Source organism: Acytostelium subglobosum (genome assembly GCF_000787575.1).
Source record: "Acytostelium subglobosum LB1 DNA, scaffold: scaffold31, whole genome shotgun sequence".
In the NCBI taxonomy this organism is placed as follows: Eukaryota; Evosea; class Eumycetozoa; order Acytosteliales; family Acytosteliaceae; genus Acytostelium; species Acytostelium subglobosum.
The window spans coordinates 349,089-376,503 of record NW_012236502.1 but is presented as its reverse complement, the minus strand read 5'-3'; the positions used below and the strand labels follow the sequence as shown (position 1 = coordinate 376,503).

Sequence of the window (27,415 nt, the reverse complement as noted above, 5' to 3'; positions counted from 1 at the left end):
GGTGGACAGGAAAACACGAGAATAAAAGGACGCGATACAATGCCTTAGGTATGACTGTGACAGACGATGATATAAACAGATGCATGCAACGAGGTCGGCGACAATACTCAACACACTGCAGCGATGGGGAAGAGACCTGTTGGATACAAACAAACGCAATGCCATACCAGTTGAAGACCGACGTCGGTTGGAACTCTACTTCACACAACTCAACATGCAACCAGACAGCGCACGTGGGGATACTGAACCAGACGAACGCACCAAGTCAACACTGGCAAGAGTTGTCGAGAAACATGTGAATGAGCAACGAGTCAAACAACTGAACCATCGACTTGTCCATGATATTGACGACGATGATCATCTTAACCGTGCAGTGGTTGTCAACTCTATCGCCAAGCTTGACAAAGACGTTGGTCGAGTCGATAAGCAATTGGAGCATATCCTGTCTGGTGGAGATCTTGGTAAACTCCCCATCATCGGTGGTGATGGTGCCGTTGCAGAAGATGATGATCCAACCAAGCTCAGAGTTCATGACAAGGAGGTAAGCAAATCATTGGTTGCCTACTGGGAGAAGATAACAAGCGACAGAGATAGAATCATCAAAGAGACATTGGGAGAGAATCAACGAGAGATTAACAAAGTGGACAACCTATCCAAACAGTTCAACAGGATAACATCTAAAGCAAATCTCAAGAGTATTGATATCAACAATGTTGTGATCAAGTTTGATAAGATGCAACAAGAGAAACAGACACTTGTCGATGCTGTCTCTCAGTTTGATCAATCATTCCAACCCGACCAAGTAATCAATCAACTCAAGGAACTGTTCCGTCCATACTCTGATGCATTGGCAACTATTAAACGTAATGGAACAGATGAGATCGTCACTCAGTGATTGATTGAATAAATGACTATTTCTAGAATTGCCAACAACATCTCACTCTCCTTTCATAGTCTGGATCAGATCAGCGATCAGCACAACAACATATAGATAATAACAATCATGTCATCACAATACTCGGATATCATTCTAAGAAACGGCTCAACCATCAAGACAGAGACTGGGGAGACTCTGTTTGGAAGTCCCGACGGCTCACCCACATCCATCCCAGTCACATGGACGATTAACACAACGGCAACAGGTGAAAGTCCAACAATCGCCGAAGTGAGTGGTCAAGCAACTCGAATCGGATCGATGGTCTACTGGGACTTTGATATATTTGACATTCCTCCTGGTACTAATTCAACTGTGTTTGGTCATATAAAGACACCCTCAACGATCCCACCAAAGTTCCTTCCAAAGCCTTCCAATCCAAGATGGTTCTTCAGAAACTACTTTGTGCCAGTGGCACCAACTGATACTACAGAGGGACAGATGCTCAGAGTTACATTCTCTGGATTCCGCCTGTTCAGTATTGATAACTTTGCTAGTCATGGAACCAAACCATTTGGAAGTATCGCCATACCATGTGTAACATTTGATCAGAACCTGGAAAACAGAGTTTAGTAGATATTGATTGGCACACGAGGAGACCTCCAACCAATGAACACATCAATTAATTAAAATCAAATATTTTTATTTAAAACACTTTACTGAAACCATCAATTCTTTCACCTCCTACTAAAGTTCATCATGCATATCATGGGAGTGAATGTCTTCACCATGAGCATACTTAATGTCTTCGAATGTACCAGTAAGCTTATATCCATTGAACATCAAAGGTGCTACTTCTTTAACATGTACTGCGTTGAAGTAATTCGTTGTGTTTCTGAAAGCTTCCATCTTCACCATAACTTCACTTTTGAAATGATCAAACCAACTTGTCTTTCCCTGAACATTACTATGGAGGAAATTGTAATAACTTCGACAAGTGTCCGTATACCTTAGCATTGCCGCCTCAGCCATCTCAGCAGTCCAATTGGCTGGGTATCTCAGTCCACCAGATATCCACCCCTGGACAATAAAACGATCCACCAAAGCGCTTGTTCCTCCACCAGGAGCGTTGGGAGAGGTTCCAGAGCTGCATGCATTGTTGTTGTTTCCGCCACCGCCGCCATTCGGTCCATTATCGGGGTCATCATCATCTGGGTCTCGGGGGGGGGCATATCGATGCTTTCTTATCACACCGACAAGTTCGGGATACATGTATGGTGTCCCAGTGTGGGTGGGCGCAATTCGAGAGATGTTCCACCAAAGGATTGATAGGCAAACTGCTACTGGTGTTGATGTATGCGCATTGAATGAGTGAATGGCTGATTGAGTTTGAGGAGTGGCACCTGGTCCTTCAACCAAACATTGTGAATCTGGATACTTCCTGTTATGATTTTTAGTTAGTTTAGCTCGATTGGCTTCGATCGAATCGATATGTACCTCTTCTTGTTTGATCGAATGTCCTCCAACAATGGGTTGCACATCAGGATGATGCGAGTGAATCCACGCTCATAGGACATCTTGAGAATGGAGAGGATTGTTCGATGGTATTGGAGCCGGGGCATGGCATTGAGCAATGATCGGTGTGTGACAAAGTAGTGCTCCAAGATGTGGTGTGAGTTGCTTAGGGTCGCTGTCATCAATGACTCATATGATGATGATAATGGCAATGGTTTGTCTTTGAAATATTGCTGCAGCAACTCAATCACTTCTGGACGATCGGATTGGCATGCATTTGAAATGATCTCTGCCACAACCTGATCCAAAGCTTCGATTGAGTGCATGGACAATAGGTGCTTGAACACTTCAAAGTTGTCAACAGCATCGACACACAATTGAGGCTGGCTCACCAGATCTGGAATATATCGTCTCACCAACTCGATGGTGTCGATTGTCGGGTTGCTATGCTCAACCATGTGCCCCATTGCGCGGTGTGCCCTCTGGTCATCATAATCACCATTGTGTAGTTGTCGTTGTTGGTGTAGTTCGAGGAGGTAGGTCATTGAATCTTCACACTTGTACTTGATTGCCCTGTATAGACACTTGTAGGTGTAGGGCATATTGGTCAGGTCGTGGACTGCCTGCATGAGTGATAAGGAGACGGCTGCAGACTTGTTCATCATAGATGATGCAATCTCATCATCTTGTTCAAACTCGTCGTCTTGGTTAATGGTTGAGCTGCGTAGGTATGTGACGGCTAGATCTGGTGACAGATGGCCTCCGCATGTCGCAATGATGAGATCATTGAGCGTTTCAGGGTTGATTGGATGTTGGAAGTTTGGTTGCAACCTGGCAAAAAAGGACCACTGCTTCAGACTTTGTGATTCCCACACATTTGATTCCATTCCAAATGCATCTACATTGCTGTCCAGAATGGCCACGACAAGAGTATCATCATTCATCTCCAACGCGCGATGGAACGGTACGAGTGGTGTATAATTCAGAGTAGACGCGAGTTCCACCGCCATCATTTCATTGAGCAGTGACTGCTTAAATGATGAGATTGTGTTGGCATACTCGTTGCTGAGAAGATGCTCGATGATGTTTCTCTCAAGGTTCTTGGGCAATCCGCCTCCACTTTTGCTCTTAAGATATTTGATACCGGTTGGTGTGTGCAGGAGTGCCTGAAGATGTTGAACGTGTCCTTGCTGCAAACTACCAGAGATTCCACTGGATATGGCATTGACAAAATGGTGCGCCTGGTTGAAGTGTGGCGGCATGTTGTCCAACACATATTGCACAGTGTCTGCATCACAGTCCTTGTTGCAACGTTCCAAGATCATGGTCGCGACGGAATGGGTGTAGAGTATTCCATCACATTCATTGTTTAGAAAACTGATCATCTCAACACCGATCGACGGGAGTTGAGTAGGATATGTATTTGATATGTATTTTGGGGAAGGTATGATTAAATGATTGATTGATCTAATCAAATAACGTTATTGTAATGGCGCGTGTAATAATGTAACATGTCAAGTCTATTGTCATTCTACTTGTGGTGGTGGGAGCGTGTTTGGACTACTTCTGTGAGAGATAACCACACCACAATTCAACAGTACCGACATGATTGTTTGTTGGTGATCAATCAGAAACAATCAACAGATACACCAACTAATATAATAATTGATATCTACATTGAATAAACTATCATTTGAATATTTTATTATGTCACTAACAAAGAGTAAACATGGAACTACGGATGATGAATGTGATGTATATAGTGATGAAGAAGAAGAGATGGCCGTCAGCATTAGTGCGGCGCCTAGTATCCATGATGAGGCCAACCAGAATGGTAATTTACTACATCAAAATGATTGATTTTGGAGTATTGTTTATTAATTCAAACAATGATTTGTTGTAGATCCTGATATTGAACGATACAATAGGATGTTAAAAGTTGAGTTGTTGGCAGAGGCAAAGAAACAGAAGAAGAAAGTATCTAGTAGTCTAACTAAAGAAGCAATCAAGGCAATTCTACTCGATGATCAGCCCGATATTTCTTTGAAAGAATGGACTGACCAAAAGCCCAGGTTGGGTCGGGGGCGATACCATGTTGAAGAGGTGAATCATCGAGGAGCATACACCAATTTGCAGGTGTTCGAACAATTCTTTGACGACGAGATAGTCCAACTCATTGTCGACCAAACCAATATTTATATTCATCAAATGGGCAGAGAGGAGCAGTTGGAGAAATTGTTCTTTGGACATCCAATCAACAAAATGATAATATTCAAAATGTTTGCTGCGGTCATCACAATGGGAGTTGTTGAAATACCTAAGTATGAGGACTATTGGGAGGATGGAGATTGTTTCCTTCCATCAGTGGCAAGAATTATGACCAGAGACCAGTTCCGTTTCTTAGTAACAAACCTTCACTTTGCCGACAACTATAAGTTGGATCCAACGAACCGTCTATACAAGATAGACCCAATCATCTCATTGTTAAATCGCAGATATCAAGGATTATGGTCATTGGGGGCGAAGTACTCAATAGATGAAGCAATAATCCCGACCAAGAACAAGGCACATGGATCTAGACAATATATCAAGAACAAGCCTGATAAATGGGGAATCAAGCTTTGGAAACTGGTGGATCAACATGGATACTTGTTCAAGTTCTCAATTTACCAAGGTAGAAGAGGAGTGGCTGAAGCATCAACCTACCCTCATGGTGAGTCGGTTGTTAGGGAGATGTTGGAGGGCATTGATGCAAACCACTGGCGCGAGCTGTACATTGACAACTACTTCACAACGATTGGTCTACTTGAGTATCTCAATTCAATACAAATCAATTGTTGTGGAACAATCAGATTGGATAGGAAGACCATCCCTGCTCACCTTCAGAATGTCAAATTGCGACAAAAGATGGAACACAATTATCTTACCAAGGTTGGCACCCCGATCACTCTACTCAGGATCAAGGACTCTCGAATATTTGGTTTGATCAGCAACTTCCACTCACCAACCAGTTTGGTACCATACAATTCTGTTTCAGAAATGAGATCATCATCGACCTTAGAGCCACATGAAGTGCCAGAGGCCCTCGCAGACTATCGCCAAAACATGGGCAATGTTGACCAAAATGATGAGATGATAAAGTCCCATGCTTGGATTCATAAATCAAGGAGATGGTATATGTCAATATTTTGGTACCTGTTGGAAGCGACCATTGTAAATTCTTGGCGATTTAAAAAGCGTTATCAAGGTTGTAACCAAACGATAGATCAGTTCAGACACTCTCTCAAGACCGAAATGATCAATGGCGAGACCCTCCGAAAGTGTGAGATATCAAACAATTACTTTCACATTGGCGAATACAGAAAAGTCCTGGTCGATAATGACAAGATTGAATACACCTCATATAATGTTGTAAAAAAACATAAGAAATAATAAACATCAAGTACAACATCTAACGTTATTAAATCCAATCATTTATTACTTCTGGACAATAATACAAATTAAAAACTATTATTTATATTAAATTTAGTGCTCAAAACAATCATGCAAAAGTTCGCGCCTTGAGGGTTAAAATAGTTGTAGCCCACCAAATCACCCACCTGAACAGTGATTTCCAATACACAACACTCAAAGAGTTCATTTTCTCTATTACATGATTCCTAACAAACAATGGCATCCATAACAAATCTAGGAGTAAATATAAATAATCTATGTTCACGCCATAGATCCTGTCTACGTTTGAAACATGACATAGAGAAGACCTATGCTTGTGTTGGACCTAAACGTGATTATTCAACACATGATGATCAACAAGCTTACAAGGATATTCTTTTGGATGACGAATGTACTACAGACTGTAAGAAAGGTCTTGTCATCTTGTTCAAACGGTATAAGGTTTGGGCAGACAACTGGATTAAGATTGTGGATGCAACTAAGGTCCGAGATGGTCCAACTAAACCCATGCAAATGATGTGCACGCCAGATGAATATTTTCTCTATCTTGGAGGAGTTTATTCAGAGAAAGATCGTTCTCATTTCGAGGATAATTATCTTCTCTATCCCCTCCAACCAAAGGATTTCGAGATCAACTGGACACGCAATATACTAGAGGAGGACGAGAAGACTAAGAGGATCGAGCAACTAGAGAAGCAATTGAGCGATGCTTTGGTTGCACTCTGTCACAAGCGCAAACGTGAAGCGGAAGTTGAGACGCAAGAGGAGGTCACCAATGGCACTCATGAAAGTACGTCAACACCACCAACTGAGGAGCAAAGTCAACAATAAAGTACATGTTACCTCCGGATGTCTCTTATATATAAGAGCCCCTGCCTCAAGGGTTCCATTAATATCATTACATTTACAATACTACTAGAGAGAGAGTATAGAGATAGATATAACAAATAGATAACATCAACAAATGTCAGAGACCCACGGTCATTGCCCAACTCCTACCGAGAAAAAGTTGGTTGCTTGCCATTTTATGTTGCACGCCGCGCATATGAGAGGAGACCAAGACGCAATAGAACAAGTAGTGCGGCACCCCATCCATTGGGTATGATATCGATTGATGGATTCAGATCCATGAGGCAGATCGGCTTGCTGGTTGACAACTTGCTGACGGCAATGTGTTTGGCATTGATGACGACACGAATGTCATTCTCGATGTCGTCCAGTAGTTTGAGCTTGGTGCCATCTGGGCATTCTGATCCTACTTCACCAGAGATCGTTCCTTCGAATGTGTACTCTCGAGGGACATGTGTGGCATTGATGTGATTGGTTGTTATATCCAAGGCATCGCACTTAGAAGTGTTAGTCATTGTTGTTATACTGCTGATCATAAGACATTTGTGGGTAGTAGTTGTAGGCGTTGGCCATCATGTTGTTGTTGTTGTTGTTGTTGTTGTGGTTGTGGTTGTTGTTCTGTGGTGGACCACTCAATCAAGCAGGAGTATGAGCAGCTCACCAACTACCTCTCGCAGGACCTACGAGCAAATGCGTCTGATCCTCTAGCACACATTCGCCACCAAGCTACCGTACAAGATCTGGCGTCAAAGTTCACAGTCGGACAAACTGATGTTTCTTCGAGTCCGATAATCCGCGTGCCATCACTGGAGTATCTGGAGAAGATGAGGAAGTACTCACCCTCGTCAACCTGGACATATTCAACCAATTGAGAGGAAGTTTGGTGATGGAAGATGGACTCACAGATACTGTAAGTAATAAATTCACCTTGAACATCGTCGAGCGCCTTTTTGAAGATAACTTTTTCATTAAGAGCAATTACAAGATAAATAACAGATACAACATTAAACATATTGATTACAATGAATGAGGTGACAAGCCCAACTACAATGGGTATTGTCATGATTGGAGGAATTGACTTTCATCGTATACACGTAGGCAGAAAGAGGACTGTCAGGTTCACATGTAACATCAACAGACATCAACTTCAAACTGATCGCTTACTAACATTACATACGATCAAACATACAGTGGTAAACTGTGACTCAAAGTCGATACTCATAACAAACTTGGTTCTCCAACACACAAAGAGCCTTAACAACTCTACCAACTCATCGTTGTCCTCCTCTTCTACCTCCTCTTCAACAAACCTTTATCTTCACAAAAGTCTTTCAAATGACTCCGATCAACAACAGCTACAACAACAGAAATTTTTAATCAATAGCACACAGACAGCAGCTATTGTACAACCAGACTCTCATCAACCCTTTACTATTCCATCAAACATAGAGTTTCCAATTGTAATACTACCATGGCAGGAGTTTGAGAGCCATATATCATTCTCACCATCATCAAGTGGTTGGTTCACGGCCTTGCTATCGATTCACTCCATTGAAGGTTCAATGCCCAAAATACAACAGATATCATTGCATGGTGAGGGTGAGCAACCCTCCACTCCAACTCAGATAATCTACAAGGTATTGTCAAACTCTCTCTCTTTCTCTCTCTTTCACTTGATAACTCATTACCTACCAAAGCAGGACAACCAATCACCACTTATCATTGAGACACCAAAGAAGTACATGGAGTCTACACCAAGCAACTCCAACTCAAGTTCACTCTATGATCATATGACATCACAACAAGGCTCAACGATAAGATACCCAATATTCTTTGATGAGGATTGTCCACAATCCATTGGTTCTGGCTCACACAACATTTCCTCACTTCTCGATAGTTCAACACATACAAGCTCTCAACACAAAAAGTCCGTCCAATCAACTCTTCCCAACACATTGTCCAGAACATCATCTACTACAACACCTTCAAGATCAAAAGAGAAAAGGAAAGTCAGATGGAATCCATTAGTGTCTGAAATGGCTACAGAAGGTACAAACCAACTATCTTCCTCTAGAACAGAGCTACCATCAAGCAACTCTGCAACATCAAAGACTTTCACTCCTGAATCATCACACTACCAGCATCAACAAACGTTCAGACCAGCTCCACCACGTAATAATAACAAACATCCAACACAACAACAACAACAACCAAGATCACAATCATTTGGTCGGGACCATACCCTACTTGAGAACAGGTTTGAGTACCTAGAGAAGAAGCTGATGGATATTTCAAAGTTGGTCAATAGTACTACCAACCACCGCAATATTATTAAGTCCGACCAAAATGGAAAGAATACTACATCATCAACGCCAGTTTCCACACCAAATGGCAACCGACAGGAACCAAATGAAGTTCCCCAGACTGCTAGCACGAGCACAAGCCAACAAGACACAAGCCATATCCATATGACTGATGACGATTGGAAACTTTATAATGAATTGGAAACAACAAAGAGCAAGGTAGCGACACCAGCAGCGTGGAAGAACTTTCTTAGACCATCCCTTGAGCGATCAATCGACCATTCACTCTATAAGTATGAACCATCAACACCCTTTATCTCTCGGTCAAATAAAGTGAATAAATGACACCATCAATCTATTTAGTGAAGAATTTATTATCTAGTTGTAGAAGTTGTCGATGGTGCTTGAGGCAAGCCGGTAGATATCTGGTTATCGTGTGACTTGGTAGTCATATCACCAGAAGATGTTGATGATGTTTGGTTTTGTTGTTGCTGTTGTTGATTCTTCCTAATAAATTGCTCATGTCTGTCGTGTACTTGTTTGAAATGGACCAAGAGTCCATTGAAATCAATATCCCTGAGTTCTGGAAAGTTTGCAACATTGTTGCCATCTTGCTTTTCCCTATGATTAGTTAATATTAAGAATGATTAGTTAATATTTGTCCAAATACTATTAATTAACAAAGTGTGACTAAGATTACCTCTTTGGAACCAGTTGAAGTACTCCCAGTGATGAGATGCAAGTCAGACGGTTCTTCAAAGTTTCAAACGCAGAGCTCTGTGGAAGGATCATTAGAATACCATAGAGCAACTTGAAAAGTGAAGGGTATCTCTCTGGCTCTAACAGTTGGAGTCTAAGTGCTACAGTATTATAATATTGTTAGAAACATCCGCCAATTGGCAAAACATAATTAAAATTGTCACTGAGACTTACACATGAATCTTGGTGACTCTAAGAGTTGAATTAGTCTGTCCATCTCCATTAGGAAGTTGACTGTTATTTCGATCTCGGCACTATGTGGTTTTGGAGTACTGTATTAGTGACAATCACAACAACAAACGTCATTGAACCAACTAGAAGAGACTTACAATTTGGCCAATAGATCACATGCATGTACATAGACCTGACATAGCATACATAKAGACTAAGGAGTGAAGCAGGACTGTGAGCCCATGACTTGTAGAGCGTGGAGAACAGATCCCTGCTTGCTGGTGATGCTAGTGTACGAAGGTCTCTTCTGATGTCGATGCACTCGTCAGATGTAAGAAGGATGAGATTGAGTGTTTGCACCATGACACTGGCAAAGTCAGGATCGGCTTCATTGGTGAGGATGAGTGAGAGACGTCGGAAAATGAGCTCGGCATTCAAGAACAAACAGAGTTGTCTGATGATAAAGCTGCCCCTTGACTTTAGAAGTATGGGATCAGAGTGGAACAGCTGGATCAAATTCTGCATTAAACGGTCAAATAACAAGGTGTTGTCAGAGGCTATCTTTGCAATCACCTCTAGGTCCAATGCTACAACCTGTATTTGAACGGGACAAATTGAAGTGTTAGTAGTAGTCGTGGCAATAAAGGATGAATAATCCACCATTGTCTACATACATCATCTGATGGATCGGAAAGTGTCTTGAGCAAAAGCGGGAATAGGTCACTTAAGTAAGGAGATATATCTGTGGGAAGCTTTGTGTGAAGCATCAATATCCATTTGAGTGATGATATTCGAGATTGAACAGCATTGCTTGAAAGATGTTGGGTAGTGATATGTAGGAACTCTCTATGTAGCAGTATATGTTTAGTAACCATATGGTTGACAACCCATGATGCTCAATGCCTGAGAACTTACTTGATTGGAATTGTCTGATTTGTTTGCATGACCAACTTGTGAAGAAGAGACATTGAGTTTGTAGCAATGTTCTCAATATCGTTGAGCTGATGAGAGAGGTTTGGTAAGATGCCACTCAGGATGTGTGGACTGAAAGGGAGAAGCTTCTCCCTTCCCACAATAATGAACTCGTTGATCCAAGCCAGTGCTCTCAACCTGGTGAACTCATCAGTTGATCCACAGTGGGGAACAACAATCTTTACCATGTTTCCATAGTCAACATCGTTTGCTGTCTGCAACTCTCTCAAAAACTCTGACAACGACTTGTCTGCTTCGATCCTAATGTTATATGTGTGGCGGGTGGTTAGTTGTAATGGTCTGACAAGCACTATGAACAACAGCATAGTCATCATCATACCTGATCTCTTTGTTTTGATCCCTCAACATCTTGAAGAGACCATCCAAGAACTTTGGAAGATGAACCAACATGTCAATATTAGGTACACTATCGAGAACGATGATCCATCCAACAATAAACTGTCTGCAAAAAGGATTAATTACATAGATCCTCTCTCTTAACAATGGTATGAACCTGTAACGTAGATAATAATGAAGATGTCAATAAAACGAAAGTTAATTAAACGGGTAAATCTTTGAGCTCCACTTACTTATCAATGTCAAATGTTTGGCTCTCCGTTACTATGTCCTTGAGAAGTCTATCAAAGAGCTGAGCACCATTCTTGACCTGAGGATCGGGATCAGCAGATAGTTTGCAAAGAGCATCAAAGATCTCATTGAAGAACAGAAGGATTCTATTCCTGACGACCTTGGCAATGTTGAATAGAGACTCACAGGCATAGAAACGCACGCGACTGTCATGATCGATGAAGCACCTGAGGACAGGTGGTATGAGATCCTGGATGTACACGGTTGTGGTATCTTGGCCAAGTCCGATGGCCACAGAGGCAAGGCCAATGAGTCCACCCTTTTTGTTGTGGCCCTGTGTTGAATCAGTAAAGTCGTGCGACAAAACTCTGATTATTGACTTGATGCTTGTTTCGTCGTTGTTAGCATTTAGGTCTCTAACAAGTTGTTCGATCTCTTGTGCTCCATTCTTTCTTCTGTCATTATTCTTGTCAGTTAAGTTCTTTATGATATTGTTAGGTATTGGCGATTGATCTTGTGACTTTGATGCCATTTTTTTGGTTGTATATCTATTTATCACTCCTTCTTTTGTTGAAGAATGAAAATCTTGTTGTTGTTCAAAAAGGTCATGTCCTCTTGAAAGCGAAATATCTGAAATTAATTAATTTAATTTATATAAAACTTTGTAAACTTTCTAAGATAATGGAATCATTCCAACAGTGGGAATAGTACAATTGGTTACTACGACCATCAGTGATTAAGAATTATTAATGTTGGCTGCCAACCAATCAAGACCCTTTTGTTTCAGAGAGAGAGAGAGAGAGAGAGATAAAGATAAAGGTTAATACCACTAGAGGCAGGTTTGTTCAATTGTAATAACTTACTTCGTAAAGTCCATCACCAGACGTCGCACATGCAGATTGAATGAACCACTTCCTGCGAAGGGCATGTAGGTTGAGCTTGTCTGTAACTTCTGCAACACTCATTGCATTGGGCAAATCTTGTTTGTTGCAGAACACCAACACAATGGCGTCTCTAAGCTCATCCTCGTTCAACATCTTTTGAAGCTCGTCACAGCCCTCTTGGATTCTTTCTCTGTCATTTGAATCGACGACGAATATCAGTCCTTGAGTGTTTTGGAAGTAGTGACGCCACAACGGTCTAATCTTGTCCTGTCCACCAACGTCCCAAACTGTAAAGTTGATGTTCTTGTACTCCACTATTGACAAGGAGGAGGAGGAGGGTTGAGATGATCAATGAGTCAGGTCCCTCAATTAACAACAAACAAGGTTTTCTTACCTGATTCTACATTGAAACCAATTGTTGGGATTGTTGTAACGATCTCACCAAGCTTCAGTTTGTACAGAATAGTTGTTTTACCTGTGATAATAATGATGATGATGATGATGAGAAGGATACATGAACTCTTGAGTGTTACTTTATGATCATCATGATGAATGCCAACATCTCATCCCTAATGTATTCCTGGGAGGAATCAACAACAAAAGCTTACCAGCGGCATCTAGACCAACCATCAAGATCCTAATATCCTTCTTTGAGAATAGAGTTGAAAGTAATCTACTAATGCTAAGTCCCATTGTTATAGTATTTGTTATGTGTGATTGAACTGTGACGATGAATGAACTGCGAGATTGCTGATGAAGGGATAAAAACATACACACCCACACGACGTTGTGCTTGCTGACTGGGCACTCTTGATACTGATTGGACTTGTCGTAGCTACGACCTAATTTATTTATCCATGTTGTTCAATATATCTTTAAGGTTGAAATCACCATCATCCCGACTGGCTGACTTTGATTTCAACCCTGTTGGCTCCATTGAGAACTCATGTTCCATCTTTAGGTCTTTGCGCTTATATTGAGTCTTGGTCACCTTGTGGAACAATACTCTGGCTTCCTCTGGGATGTCTGAGGCTTCAAGTAGGTGACTCTCGTCGCCCAAAGCCTCGCCAAGCTCCATGTCAAACTCGTCCTTGTCATGTGCCAATTCGTCCAGCTTCTCGTTGATCTCATCTTGGTCAAACTCGTCTACTTCTCCTTCCTGGTTGCCATCGAATGTTCTGAATATTGGGGCAAACTCTGGATCGTTTCTCAACTCTTGCTCTGTCAAGTTATGCTCTGCCATGAACTCATCGATATCGTTTCGCCAGTCGTTGTCCATCTCTTTGTCAAACAATTTCATACGCTCCTCTACAGCATTTGAAACTCGTTTGTAGTGTTTCCTCCTTATATCTTCAACCTCTCTTATTCTCCTCTGTTCAAAATGGTCGTAGGATATCCACGAAGACGGTCCTTGATATGCATGGAAACTTTAACGATGATTATAATGGTCAGTCAGTATACATCCATCACCAAATAATGACTCTATCTTGTCACTCAAACATACTCAATCTCTATCTGTCTTAGAGTCCTAAGTACTTCGTTGTTATAATCTTGCCACTCTGGAAGCTCTACTATCAGCTCATGTATACGTTCGTCATGCTTTCTTTCGGTATTGAGTTCTTATCGAGACAATGGATGACGATGTTTTGTTTAGAATCAGCTCATATATACATTGGATATAGTCAGCACCACCAAAGCTACTTACCATCAATCATTAGTCTGTACATTAGTTCCTCATTCTCTGTGTTGCCAATCATTGTTTGCATTGTCGAGTCCATTAGGCTCAATTGCTCGCCTTCTTTATCCTTGTGCTGTTCCACAGCTGACTTTGGAACTGTAGGTGATTTTCCACTAAGCTCTGACTCTTGACGTTGCAAGTTCTCTGACAACAACAACTGTTGATTATCATCCTCAATGTCGTCATTTTCTTGCTGCCTCTTCTGCTCCTTCGATGATATAGACTTCTTGAACAACGAGTCTTTTCTTGCACGAGATGATGGTTTGAGAGTGATTGGAGATTGTCCACCCATTGTCATGCCACCAGCACCTCTCTTTGACAAGATTGACATATATCTGACAGGTGATGATGATGATGATTGATGTGAGAAGCCAATGATATTAAATAAAGAACTTCTGCCTCTATTGAGGCAGCCACTGCTTGACAGTATCGATCGAATCATTGTTATTAATATTATTATTTGTATTGTTGTAATAATAATCTGGCGACGAATAATCTCAAAAAAACGTCAATCACACCATATCTTTGGCTAACGACTTTCATTTATTCAACAAACAGCTGGTGACAATCTAAATACAATAATGGACGCACTTCAATTACAATCATTAGACAAGGACACTCTGATTGATATTATCCTTAAACAACAACAACAACAACAACAACAACAACAACAACAACAATCTATAAACACAAAGTCACAACCTCCACCAAAGACCAAAGATAAGAAGAGAAAGGCAAACGAATTGGATCTTGACAAATGCTATCGGAGGTATATTGCTTTAAAGGTGGCATATCTTGGATGGGACTATCATGGATTTGCTGCTCAAGTATGCACAGAGGACACTATTGAAGGCCATCTTTTCAGAGCACTTCAAAAGACTTGCTTGATCAATGATATCAAGACCTGCAACTACTCAAAGTAATTATCTGCTTACAGTAGTCCTTCAGGGATTCAAAGTAACTGACAGAGGACGGTTGTTCACTAATGATCTAAACAGATCAGGAAGGACTGACAAGGGTGTTTCAGCATATGGACAAGTGATTTCACTCTATGTACGATCCAATATGGTTGACGGTGTAGGAGTTATACCTCCATTGTGTCTGGATGAGGAAGATCTAGCAAGGAGACGATCAAACCAGCAAAAGAACAAGAAACCATCCGAGGAATTCCCATACGTCAAGATGCTGAATGGAGTATTGCCAGCTCACATCCGCGTGCTGGCTTGGACTCCTGTGCCTTTCCACTTTAACGCCCGCTTTAGCACACTGTATCGAACATACAAGTACTTCTTCAGCCCCTCAAATCTGGACCTTGGACTGATGAGTCAAGCCAGCAAGCTCTACATTGGAGAGTACGACTATCGAAACTTTTGCAAGGTAAAGACTGGAGGACCATTCAATTCAATTCAAGAGATAATCTCATCTCCTAACACAATGTTAATTATCATATAACTAGATGGACATAGAGAGTGTAAAGTCATTCATCAGAGTGATACTCTCATTCGAAATTGAACCAATGAGGAATGCCGATGGTACTCTGTCCTCGTAAGTGTCAGATATTTGTTACACACTAATACGATATTCTAACAAATGAATGTTATTGCATTGATGTTACTAGTGAATTGTATGTTGCAACAATCAGCGGATATGCCTTCCTTTGGCATCAAATCAGATGTATGATGGCAATGTTATTCCTTGTCGGTCAAAAGAAGTATCCAGTCACAGTAAGTGTTCTCTATTCAAAACTTGTTGTTTACATCTCTTGCTAATCTCTCACTACTATTACTACTACTAGATCATATCTGATCTCCTGGATCTGTCAAAGGGAATAAGCAAGCCTCAATACGAGATGGCATCAGAGACACCACTGGTCCTCTTTGACTGTGGATATGAAGACTTGGACTTTATATATGACCAAGGTATATATATATATAGTTTGTTGATGTACAATTATGATTACTACACTAACTGACCATCACTTTATCCAACAAAACTAGACTCTTACCAAAAGGTCATAAATACCATGACAACAATATTGAATGAGCACCACATCAAGACATCAGTCACAAGACTAATGCTTAACGATCTTGGAACCACTGCCATAAATTAGAGAGAGATGATTGCCGTACATCCACCTTAATAATTGACCACTCTTTATTGAGTGTTCGATCCCTTCTTTGATTGCTTATTAATGGTGATCATATCAAGCACAGTCTTTAGTTCGTTGATCACAACCTTCTCTGGAATCTAGTGGAAGTAGTGGTTGTAGACAGCATGTCAATACTTGTTATTCCAATCGCTTTGACCGAAAACTTACAATCGAGGCAGCCTCTGAACGAATGGATGTCGCCTTTTTCTTCTTCTTCTCTTGGATTTGGTCATAGAGTGGATCATAGACGGTCCTTTTTGGTGGCGGATGGAGTCTTGGTTGGTTGGGCATTGGCAGTGGGGGTGGGGGTGGTGGAGGTTGGGGTGGTCCTGAATGTGCGCCATCCTCAGGACATACGTCCAGAATTGGTTGTGACTCCAATGCTATAGACGGACTCTCCTCCAATGGACCTGTATATGCCTCAAAGGTATATTCGTCTTGCAGCTGTGTCGTGGCCAACAATTCATCGCTGATTGATCGATCAGTGGAATCAGGCTGCTCTGTGTGATCATTGTATTCCTCATCATGAGATGAGTTGGCCTTTAACGATTCCAATAGAGTTTGGATCCTCTGCAATGCTTCTTGTTCAGTAATATTGAGAGCTTTCATACTCTTATCCAGAGGTATCGAATGTATCACTCTAATAAGTGCTCTTTTTGCCATCTCCCAATGTTTGATAGCATTGGCCAGCTCATTGCCAATTGAGAGGGAGTCAGCAGCAACATCATCCAGTGCTACCAAATCCAACCATGTGTCGTCCAGACTATCGTCGTCGTCGCCACCTTCATTATTGGTGTCAGTACTTCTACTCTTGTCCAAGCTAGACAGTCTACTGTTGATCCTGGCCAATGAAGGATTGACAACATTGTTGATCGAGTCGATTATGTGATTGTTTGAGGAAAGGAAAGTTTGAAGAGATGTCTTTTTGGTTCTATTGAGTATTATCCTCTTTGGAGTCCCTATTATTCACTCTATGGTGTTAGTAGCTTATTAGATGTGAGCCAACAATCATCGTGTCAACATACTATTCTCCCATATTTCATTGGACAGAATGTTCTTCATCAAAGATTCCTTTTGCTTGATCACTTTCAGTACACTGCTGAATGACAACGCCATTGTTTGGTTGAGTGACAGGGAAATGTTGAGCATATCAGATACTCTACGCAAGCCATTGTTGGTGGATTGTGGCTGCTGTTGCTCCTCCGCAATGATCATAATGAGTATGGTGAAATAGTTTGATACAATTAGATGATATTCCTGTAGCATCTGCTTGATGGTAATAATGGATAGCTGACTGTCTCGCTCCATTTGTGCTGTTGTGATCTCACTATCATCATCATCATCATCATCATCATCATCATCATCATCATCATCATCATCATCATCATCATCATCATCATCATCATGGGCAATCAGTGTAGATGAGAATAAGTCAGAGAGACTACTCTTGAGGTAATGATTCTTTAGGACAGCATCCACTTGATGACGAGTTGATATTTCATCCAACTGATTCTTGATATGTTGAGCAGATGATCGGATGAGATTGGTCAGCGTTGCTCTAATGACATATGTCTTTTCTGATTTTTTCTTGTCCAACTCTATTCTCTCTATTGGTATCAGTGGTGATGAACTGTTGTTGATTGATTTATTACTATTAGTACAATTCAATGGATGCTACTCTCAATCCATCTGATATATAATACATACAATCGGTAACCTTTGGACACAAGCTCCACCTCTCTGATATACTGAATTGACTTTAAAATGATGTCATTGTTGGTGTCGATTGAGTCTAGTAGTAGCTTGAGCTGTTTAACATTGTCATGATGCTGAACAGTGATTTGATTTAACTTGGAGTCTATCGATATCCTGTCCAATGATAGGTGTGTGAGAAACGGCAGTAGGAAGGCCAACAGTGTGAATAGAATATTGCCTATTGTGGATGAATCATTGAGAATAAATATTGTAAATGCCAATAGGATTGACAAGCAGATTGGAAGGATATGTTCAATTGTGAGTGCATCTTGGAGTAATAGCCATCTTGTTATCTTTTGTTGTTGATAGAGTGGTGGAGGAGGAGGTGTTGTGGTGAATGGAGAGATGTCATTCTTGATGGATAGTATAAGAGGTAGTGATGATAATGCTGTTGTAATAAGGTCATTATTGAGATAAGGACATTCTGATGGGTGAAGAATGTCTGATTGGAATATCGTCGATATAATCTGGTTGGTGTGTGATCCAAGTGTCGACTGAACGTAACCAAGTAATCGTGATGATGATGAGTGTTGATATTCTTTTTGTTCTTGTTGTTGTAGTTGATTAACAATACTATTGTTATTATTATTAATTGTAGTATTAGATGTTGATTCTTGAGTATGGTCGTGAAGATCAAAGTCTACAGTCTCTCCTTGCAGGTGATTGAATAGTTGGATGGCTTCAGTGTTTGATGTGTCATTCGATAATGCTGGTATGAATGATGTTGATCGATTGGATATTAGTTAGAAGATACCACCACCGACAACAATAACAGCATACATACATTGTAGGTACTGTTCCAAAGGGTCTCCTTTAAACACTACATCATTAATATCTCCAACCACTTCCATTCTCTATCTATTTATCTGTTGTTGTTGAACTAAAAAGACGAAGAAACCACTTTGTTCTTTGTTTTTTCAGTGTTTTTACCAACACAAAGATATATAAATTGAATAAGGTCTCAAATCAGATCATTTAATTAAAGAGATAAAAAAACAGATAAAGATATTGACACATTACTGAATTACAACAGCAGCAACAGCATTCTCAAACAATGTATCGGCAACAACAACAACAACAACAACAACAACTTAATAAGAAGTATCTTGTATTTAATGATAAATCAATATACCTAATTAATAGGACAACAGTAAATTCCTATGCAAGGAAGAACAAGGTTAAAGAGATGGTTGAGACGAATGGTGGAAAAGTTTTATTCTCTCTTCTTCCCTATGGAACTGATTTTGTTGTTGTCATTGATGACCACAATCAGAACGCTTCCATTCATCCAAACCTGTAGGTTCCAGAGAGTTCAAATACCATTCCTTCCCTCTTTCCTTCCCTCCTTACACATCCACTCATACAAACAATCATTTTATATATCACTACAACAGACAATATATCTATGACAAGGCAACAAAGTATAAAGTGCCAATTGTGTCTGACAAATATGTATACGATTCTGTCAGTGCTACCACTCTGAAATCAACAACACCTTATCAGTTCATCCTAGACACCAAAATGGAGGCAGTGGACGACAACACCACAAATATCAGTGAAGAACTGTCATCAAATCTAAACTCTACTGTTCTTGATGATAATGAATCATTCAATGATATGTTCGATCTGTTTAGCAATTTCGATGACCCAGTCACTGTACATGTTGTACCAACCTCCTCTCCAGCTCTCCCTACCCAACCAGAAGCACTTACAGAGGATCCACCAGATATATTTGATATGAATATCGAATCTCCATACCACAAGAATCTGTAAGTAAACTACTACTCATTTACTACCTGTACACTAATACCTCTTGATTAGTGACCACGACATTGGTAATGCATTCATTTTTGGTCATCCATCGGACGGCAGTCTTGAACCTCTCAATCCACCCAACCGAACGAGAGCATTATCAGTCTCACCATCTGGCCTCATGACATATATCAACATGGACAGACAGCTCTATTGTTGGGGAGTGGATGCAAATCGTACTGATCGACCCACTCGTGCTACACCTCACTCAACAAACAATTCCACAGCATTTGTTGATGTGGCATCTACAAAGGACAACATTGTAGCTGTTGACAGCGATGGCCATTGTTGGGAGATCATCATTCAAAGTGTACAAAAAGGAAGAATCAGACTACAGCCACTTGCCGGACTGTCAGTCTCCATTAGAATGGTGTCATGTGGAAAAGAGTTCTGTGCTGCCTTGACAGAGGCTGGAAGAATAGTGACCTGGGGCACTAATGACCTTGGACAACTGGGACGTCACACACCAGTCTCCAGAGTCAAACATCACATCAATAGTGTTGGATACATTGATTCAATGAACAACGTCACCACTGTTTGCTCTGGAGACAACCACACACTGGCCATCAACTCTAGCAACGATGTCTATGGATGGGGATCAAACAACCACCACCAACTATTGGCAGAGAGGATCAAGTATGTAGAATTTTGGAGTTCTTGAAGACCAAGGTGGTAGCTGACTATCAGATATCATCACTTTAGATTCCAAGTCCAACCTACATTGATTCCACACGATGGACAAGGCCAGACACGTCCAATCAAAGTATTCTGCAATGTCAACTATACTATTATCATTAATGGACATGGAGTTCAATCATTTGGATACATTGGAGTCATTGAACCTCGTTTGGAAACATTGAAACAAATGGTATGTTCTATTGTTGGTTGGCTAACCCTCTTTCAGATGAATGACAATAGTAGTGACTAACGCAACCTTATTCGATATGTAACTCCATTAGAATCTCCATCAGCACTTGGATCATTTCGAACTCTTTAAGTACAAGAGTGAGTTTGGTTTCAAGATCATCAACCCTTGCCGTACGGCACATTACTTGATCACGTTGAACAACCCTGAACTCCTACAGGCTCACCTATCAACCGATTTATCATTGCTCTCCAAGGACAATCAAAATGAGCTGATCCATCATGCCATCACACAGAACTCACTCAAGTATGTATACCCTTTATTGGTCCAATAACCGGAGTGTCGACAGTTAGACTAACTGACATATCTCTTTTGTAAAGATCTCTTCAGGTGCTATTTAGACTATTTGATTCGTACGCCAATCCAGAATGTCTGGAGCAGACCAACACCAAGCTCACACCACTCCATTCATCAGTCAGGGCAAAGTCACATGATATACAACGATACCTCCTTGGACAACCACAATTCATTCTCTACATCAATGCCACTGACAGTTCTGGTAACACTCCACTGCACTATGCCGTCCAATCCAATGTAACTATCTTCACTATACAAGTTTATAGGTTCTACTCTTTGAACTCGTTAACTAACCAATGGCTAATCAACACCAACAGTCAACAGAGTCTATGCGATTATTGTTGGAGAAGGGCTGTGACAGGAATGTAAAGAACACTGATGGTCAGGTACCTATATATAGTTTCTGCCACGAGTTAGATCCAGAGATGCTAACACAACGATCAATGCCCACACACACATATATATAGACTTCACTTCATCTAGCTGTAAAGTCTAACAATATATCATTGCCAATGCTATTACTTAGACATGGAGCCCAATCAATGCCAGATAGGTTTATGAAGACTCCACTTCAGTACGCAACAGCACAATGGAAGCCAGCTCTTCAAAAGATCATGTTTGACAACCCCGTATTCCTGTCCTACGCACACAAGGACATCAAGTTTGTCAGAGAGTTACGAGTCGGACTTGAAACCTACTCCATCAGGTGTTGGTTGGATGAGTATAGACTACAGGCTGGTTGTGATTGGCGCGAGGAGATTACCAAAGGCGTTGAGAACGCTCAGGTCATCGTCTACACTGTATCAGAGACATCATCAATATCACTTTGGTGTAGGAAAGAACTAAAGATGGCAAGGAAACTTGGAAAGACTGTAAGAGACACTCCATTTACCCCCCACAATGATGTACATTGTAACTAACCACCAACACCCATTCATGTTCAGATCATTGCTATCTACCTACATGATGTTGAGGTGGACCCAATTCTCAAAGGACTCTTTGACTTTGAACTCAAACCTCATCAATCACCAATGGACTTTGGCTCCATTCCAAGTGAACAATGGCTAGAACATTTTGAACGACTGTCAAAGGTTATCAAGAGTGTTCTTGGTGGAAGTAAGCTCCAAAGAAAGAGACTGGCCCAAATGGTATGTTGGACATTTGACAAACAACACCAACCAACTCATGGAAGTTATGTTAACAATCTTTATTACAGGAGATCAACTCGAACTATCCTCATGGAACTATCTACTTTAGCTTTAGTAACTCTGATCTAAAGCTGTTCAATCTAATCCGAGAGATGTTGTTGCTCAATGGATTACCTGTGATTGACCGAGAGCAAATCTTTGGCAATTTAGATACTATTGTCGCAGATCAAGATACCAAAGGCTCTAGGCCCTCACTGGACACAACCAAGCAATCCAAAAGAGGAATGCGTCTCATTACCAAGTACTCATTCACACAAGACATCTTTGACTTTGAGACTGAGGTTCCCATCATCCAGGTCTACAATGGAGTGTCATCAGATGGAAAGGATGACAACTCATCAACAACAACTACATCATCATCATTGGAGAGTCTACTTATGGCTACACAACATGAATCAGATTTCTTTGCAAAGGGCACCACTAGCAAAGAGGTTGACCAAGTTAGACCATACATCAATAAGTGTCTTTTACATTTGGTCCTCTTCACTGACGATTCAAGTTTGCCTCATGTAAGTTCATTAGAAAGCATCACTACCACCCTTCCACGTGTGTTGGACCAGATTGACTGACCTTAATTACTCATCATCCAAATCAGGTGATGAAAGAGTTGGAGATGGCCAGACAAATGGACAAGCAATTGTTGGTTCTCTCAACCGACATAAGCCACAAGAGGAGGTGTCCAGATATTCTCAAAGGCTTGACGTGGGTCATCATCAATTATCAACAGGAGGAGGAGTTCATTGAGAAGATCATGTTCATGTATGAGCTGCTCTACAGAACCCACACTCTGACCCAAAAGGTGTTGCATAAACTGAAAAGCACTTCATAGGCCTTTCGGGTTGAACTTTGATTGGGTGCAGCGCAGCCCAATAAACACAATAATAGCGGGACGGTGTGGCCTTTCGCAATGATCGTGTGTGGCTGTTGGTTTATCCATAAGACAAGCGCGAATTTGTTATTTTCTATTATTATTTATTTTTTATTATTATCTTGTTGTTCACATCATGTGGATAGTCAGTCTTCTAACTACACTTGTTTGATGGAACAACACTTGATAACAATCTCTATACTACTACTACTACAATAATCATTATTATTTACAACCATGGAAACTATATATATTTGTATTACCTTATTCATTGTTGTAGCAATCTTGTCTGTTATCAACTATCTCAAGAGGGTAGAGACACATGTTCAATGGAGGAACAAGCTAGCCAAATTAGACGTAAAGAACAATGGTGACAATGATGAGATCATTAAACACTTTGTGGGCTACGAGTATCCGTTCGAGATGTTTTTGGCGCTCAACTTTTGTTTCTACCGTACGTTCTGCTCGCCCACGATCGCCAGTGTTTACCGCAAGACAGGCACCATCTACAACACGCCAGACAAGAGAGCCTGTGATACCGATCTCCTGATGCACATTTGGATGGACTATGGACTGGACTCCACTGAGGGCAAGGCCTCCTACGAGCACCTGAACAAAATTCATGGACTTCACTCATCCAAGACCAGAAACGTCGACTTTGTTTTTGTTCTCTGCTGTCTGGTGGTCGATGCCATACAATTCACCAACGACTATGGCTGGAGGAGACCAGAGGAGAAGGAGAAGCAAGCCATGTGGGAGTTCTACCGTCGCGTTGGTCAACGTATGCAGCTGACAAACATCCCAGAGAATCTACAAAAGTGCTACGAGTTTGTCGAGAGCTACACAGAGGATAACCGTCAGGCACGTGTCACAGAGGATGGACAGGTTCTCACCGAGGCCATCACCAAACTTGTTTGCCAATGGTACTACCTGTTGCCAGCATTCGTATGTCGCATGGCTGTCAAAGTTGTCCTTTATCAAATGGGTGCCACCTTCCAGAGGAAGCTTGGACTGAGCAAGCCATCAATTTTTGAAAGCCTCTTGATCAATACTGTATTGATCACCCGCCGATCAATCCTCTGTGTCATTCCTCCACGTTCAGTCCCCTACAAGCTCTCTGACGTCATCATGAACACTGACTATGGATGTCCTGTATCTAAACAAACAATTACAAAGGTTGGTCCTTTGGACATGTTGGCCAAGATACAATAAAATATATAAAGGCATTACAACCAACACAAGTGTCCAAGGTAGTAGTAGTAGGGTCATCTAATGTTTATTTATATGTGTGACGGATAATGTATGTATGTTGACCTCTTTGTTTTAATGTTGGCAAGTAGTGATTGAGTTTACTCCTCATCCTCACCAGAGAGAACTCTAGTGTAGGAGAATGGTGTGAAGAGTACACCAGTTCCTTGGTAGAACTTGTTCTGGAACTCCACCCAATGGAGACGGAGTGCGTGGAGGAAAGCAGAGAGCGACTCCATCATCAGGAGCACTGCAATCGTACCACCCAACCATCCACCAAAGCCAATGAATGCCATGAATGGGTTTCCACCCTCGACCTGTCCGATGAGGATACGCTCCCAGAACACGGTGGACAGCTCAGAGTGAGCAAGCGAGAGAGCCCACAGACGGAGGTATGAGGCAGTGTTGGAGATGGCTCCGAGGACAAACTCGATTGTGTGGATCACTTGATGGACAAACACCTCACCAAACTCGAACACGTCACCGTGGTGACCACCGGCGTCGAGGGCTTCGTCATCATGCTCGTGCTCGTGATGATGTCCAGCGGCCTTGGCGGCAACCTCTTGCTCGTGCATCCTCTTCATGATGAATGGCTTGGGGATGAGCATCACTGGCACAGAGATGAGTGCCAACACGACGAGGATTGGTTGCACAGTAGTTTGTGCGCTGAAATAGGCCTGGCCCTCGGGGATGGCTGCGGTTGGTGTCAAGAACATGCTGATGATGGTTGGGAGAATGGGTGGCATCTGAGGACCATAGTTGTAGCCCCACTTGATCATAATCAGGAAGCACATGTATCCAAAGATCGACCAAAGGAAGATTACTTGTGGAATGAATTGAGTCAAGATGTTGACCCACTTCATAATTCCCTTCATGTGGAGGTAGTTCAACAGTGAGAAGAAGATACCAAGTGACATTTGAGTGACTCCAAAGATGACAGACAGCTTCATCTTGAAGGAGTTGTAGTAGTCCAGCTCGTTGGGTGCACCCTTCCATGCTGGATCAACTCCGAATGGATAGGTTGGTCCGGCAAAGGACATGTAAGTGCTGTTGGGGTCATTAACCCAACCAGAGCCAAAGATGTTCATGGGGATGGAGAAGCACTCGTTGTAGATGAATCCACAATAAATGGAGAAGAGAGACATGAGGAAGAGGACATAACGACCATCGAATGGCATCTGGATGAGCTCGTTCAGCTTCTTGCCAGCGAACTTCTTCTCGAGTCCAATCAATGCTCCAGAGACGGCAAGCATCATGGCACCATGACCGACATCACCAAACATAACTCCAAAGAGGAATGGGAAGGTGACGATGGTAAGAACAGCGGGGTTGACCTCACGGTACTTGGCAACACCGTAGGCATTGACAATCTGCTGGAAGGAGCTGGTGTACTTGTTGGTCTCAAAGTGGGTGGGTGGCTCGTTCTCTGGCTTGATGATGGACAAGACTGATGGGACGATGGCACCGGCACGGGTGGTTGCTGTGCGCAAGGCAGTTTGAATCTCCTCGATGGCAGTCTTTGGACACCATCCCTTGGCAATGAGACACTTTCTTCCGACATCATAGTCAAAGAGGTTCATGGTGTGGTAGATGGCCTTCTCCTTGAGAACCTTGGTTCTCCAGGTGGTGAGCTTGGTGACAATGTTGAGCAACACCTGCTTCTTGTGATCCTTGGAGCGATCCAACACCTCGGTCAGATCGGTGATACGGATGGACACCTTTTGCAACAAGTTGGCACGCTCAGCAGATGTGTCTGGGCAATCATAGACGTTGGCACCGAATGACTCACAGATCTTCTTGATCTTTTGTTGGAGTCTCTCTCCTTGGAAGAATACAATGAATACACTCTTTGATGTATCATCACCCTGAATAAAGTAATATATATATGTTAGTTATAGTGAATCAATGTACATGTACATTACTGCTACATACAGATTGTGGATCAATGATATCCTCCTCGATACGAGAATCACGAACAAAGTTGTTTCCTCTGGTGGTTCTCCACAATGATCTCTGGAACTGGGGCATCTTGTCAGTGTTCATCACACCAGTGATGAAGCCAAGCTTGACACCTTGCTTGCCAGTGTCAACAGCCTCCTCCAAGAGGGGTGAGCGGGCAGACTCGTTCACACCACCCTCACCGAGGTTGGGGTTCTCCTGGAAGAACTCGGCGTCCTTGGTCAGGACGTAACGCAGCTCGATGAGCTCGTTGTAGTTCCTCTGCAAAGTCTCCTGGTTGGAGTTGGCCTGCTTGAGCTCAGACTCGAGCTCATCGAAGCGAGCCTCGAGCTCGTCCATTTGAAGCTGCTCCTCGGTCAATGGGTTGGAGGTGGATGAGGCGTACATGCGAGCCAAACGCTTGTCCTTGAGGATCTGTTCCTCAAAGTACTTGAGCTTGCGCTCCATCTCATCGCAGCGCTTCACCTCATTGACAAAGTATCTCTGGAAGATGTTGAGGTTCTCGTTGTGATCGGTAAACTGAATGAGACCAAGCTTGCCCAACTCGTCCACAGTGTCGTGAGCAGCTTCGATCTGGACAAACAGCTGCACCATATGCATGGGCGCCGATCGCCACATTGGTGATCGAATAAAATCCATTTTGTTGTTTGTCTATTTATATATAAATAAATAAAGAATATGTGTTTGAAATATATAAAATGCGAATACTACTTGAAGTGTGATTAAGTTGACAGCATGCAGTGTTCGATTGAGGATCCACTCATAGTTGCGTGCTGTTGTAGTTGGGAACGTTCTTGACAAGATTTTTTCAAAATAATTTGTGTGCTGTTAGTTTTTCACCTGGTTCTGATCAAAAATAAATATCGTTTACTGGGATGGGAGAGAAAATAATTTTGAAAAGTTTGGCTCGTGTTGAAACTCTGTGCCCAGTGAAACAAAGAGGTGAGGTGCCCAGTTTAGTGAATGTAAATATTGAAGTTCGTTGAAAGTATTGATTATTTCTTACAACCTTTATATTGTTATAGAATGAGCAGAGCTAGAGGATGTTAACTGTTACATGTAGATAGAAAACTAAAGTCAACAGAGTA

General features: G+C 41.7%; 11 protein-coding genes across 11 annotated transcripts; 6 read left to right on the top strand and 5 right to left on the bottom strand.

Moving 5' to 3' along the window:
• Positions 1–79: 79 nt before the first annotated feature.
• SAMD00019534_112980 (hypothetical protein) lies at positions 80–895 on the top strand (the record flags this gene model as incomplete). Its single annotated transcript, XM_012893627.1, has 1 exon — positions 80–895. The coding sequence occupies one exon, from the start codon at positions 80–82 to the stop codon at positions 893–895; it is 816 nt and encodes a 271-aa protein (XP_012749081.1).
• Positions 896–1,003: 108 nt separating this feature from the next.
• On the top strand, positions 1,004–1,507 carry SAMD00019534_112970 (hypothetical protein; the record flags this gene model as incomplete). Its single annotated transcript, XM_012893626.1, has 1 exon — positions 1,004–1,507. The coding sequence occupies one exon, from the start codon at positions 1,004–1,006 to the stop codon at positions 1,505–1,507; it is 504 nt and encodes a 167-aa protein (XP_012749080.1).
• Positions 1,508–2,331: 824 nt separating this feature from the next.
• Positions 2,332–3,714, bottom strand: SAMD00019534_112960 (hypothetical protein; the record flags this gene model as incomplete). The annotated part of the gene is made up of 1 exon (XM_012893625.1): positions 2,332–3,714. The coding sequence occupies one exon, from the start codon at positions 3,712–3,714 to the stop codon at positions 2,332–2,334; it is 1,383 nt and encodes a 460-aa protein (XP_012749079.1).
• Positions 3,715–7,713: 3,999 nt separating this feature from the next.
• SAMD00019534_112950 (hypothetical protein) lies at positions 7,714–9,324 on the top strand (the record flags this gene model as incomplete). The annotated part of the gene is made up of 3 exons (XM_012893624.1): positions 7,714–7,816; positions 7,883–8,328; positions 8,392–9,324. Coding segments are annotated over 3 exons (1,482 nt in total), but the record flags the coding sequence as incomplete, so codon positions are not given.
• A 2,896-nt stretch (positions 9,325–12,220) lies between these two features.
• SAMD00019534_112940 (hypothetical protein) lies at positions 12,221–13,061 on the bottom strand (the record flags this gene model as incomplete). The annotated part of the gene is made up of 4 exons (XM_012893623.1): positions 12,221–12,259; positions 12,348–12,682; positions 12,763–12,843; positions 12,977–13,061. The coding sequence occupies 4 exons, from the start codon at positions 13,059–13,061 to the stop codon at positions 12,221–12,223; spliced, it is 540 nt and encodes a 179-aa protein (XP_012749077.1).
• A 154-nt stretch (positions 13,062–13,215) lies between these two features.
• Positions 13,216–14,437, bottom strand: SAMD00019534_112930 (hypothetical protein; the record flags this gene model as incomplete). The annotated part of the gene is made up of 3 exons (XM_012893622.1): positions 13,216–13,795; positions 13,873–13,987; positions 14,074–14,437. 3 exons carry the CDS (start codon positions 14,435–14,437, stop codon positions 13,216–13,218), a joined length of 1,059 nt encoding a protein of 352 aa, XP_012749076.1.
• Positions 14,438–14,997: 560 nt separating this feature from the next.
• SAMD00019534_112920 (hypothetical protein) lies at positions 14,998–16,192 on the top strand (the record flags this gene model as incomplete). The annotated part of the gene is made up of 5 exons (XM_012893621.1): positions 14,998–15,483; positions 15,563–15,651; positions 15,725–15,830; positions 15,902–16,025; positions 16,104–16,192. Coding segments are annotated over 5 exons (894 nt in total), but the record flags the coding sequence as incomplete, so codon positions are not given.
• Positions 16,193–16,260: 68 nt separating this feature from the next.
• On the bottom strand, positions 16,261–18,861 carry SAMD00019534_112910 (hypothetical protein; the record flags this gene model as incomplete). The annotated part of the gene is made up of 6 exons (XM_012893620.1): positions 16,261–16,353; positions 16,424–16,755; positions 16,867–17,214; positions 17,281–17,885; positions 17,963–18,188; positions 18,795–18,861. The coding sequence occupies 6 exons, from the start codon at positions 18,859–18,861 to the stop codon at positions 16,261–16,263; spliced, it is 1,671 nt and encodes a 556-aa protein (XP_012749074.1).
• Positions 18,862–19,196: 335 nt separating this feature from the next.
• Positions 19,197–23,081, top strand: SAMD00019534_112900 (hypothetical protein; the record flags this gene model as incomplete). The annotated part of the gene is made up of 11 exons (XM_012893619.1): positions 19,197–19,306; positions 19,405–19,779; positions 19,832–20,458; positions 20,525–20,690; positions 20,782–20,993; positions 21,068–21,281; positions 21,362–21,430; positions 21,512–21,916; positions 21,989–22,192; positions 22,261–22,761; positions 22,848–23,081. 11 exons carry the CDS (start codon positions 19,197–19,199, stop codon positions 23,079–23,081), a joined length of 3,117 nt encoding a protein of 1,038 aa, XP_012749073.1.
• Positions 23,082–23,357: 276 nt separating this feature from the next.
• SAMD00019534_112890 (hypothetical protein) lies at positions 23,358–24,332 on the top strand (the record flags this gene model as incomplete). Its single annotated transcript, XM_012893618.1, has 1 exon — positions 23,358–24,332. One exon carries the CDS (start codon positions 23,358–23,360, stop codon positions 24,330–24,332), a length of 975 nt encoding a protein of 324 aa, XP_012749072.1.
• Positions 24,333–24,469: 137 nt separating this feature from the next.
• On the bottom strand, positions 24,470–26,945 carry SAMD00019534_112880 (hypothetical protein; the record flags this gene model as incomplete). Its single annotated transcript, XM_012893617.1, has 2 exons — positions 24,470–26,233; positions 26,301–26,945. 2 exons carry the CDS (start codon positions 26,943–26,945, stop codon positions 24,470–24,472), a joined length of 2,409 nt encoding a protein of 802 aa, XP_012749071.1.
• Between the last annotated feature and the right edge of the window lie 470 nt (positions 26,946–27,415).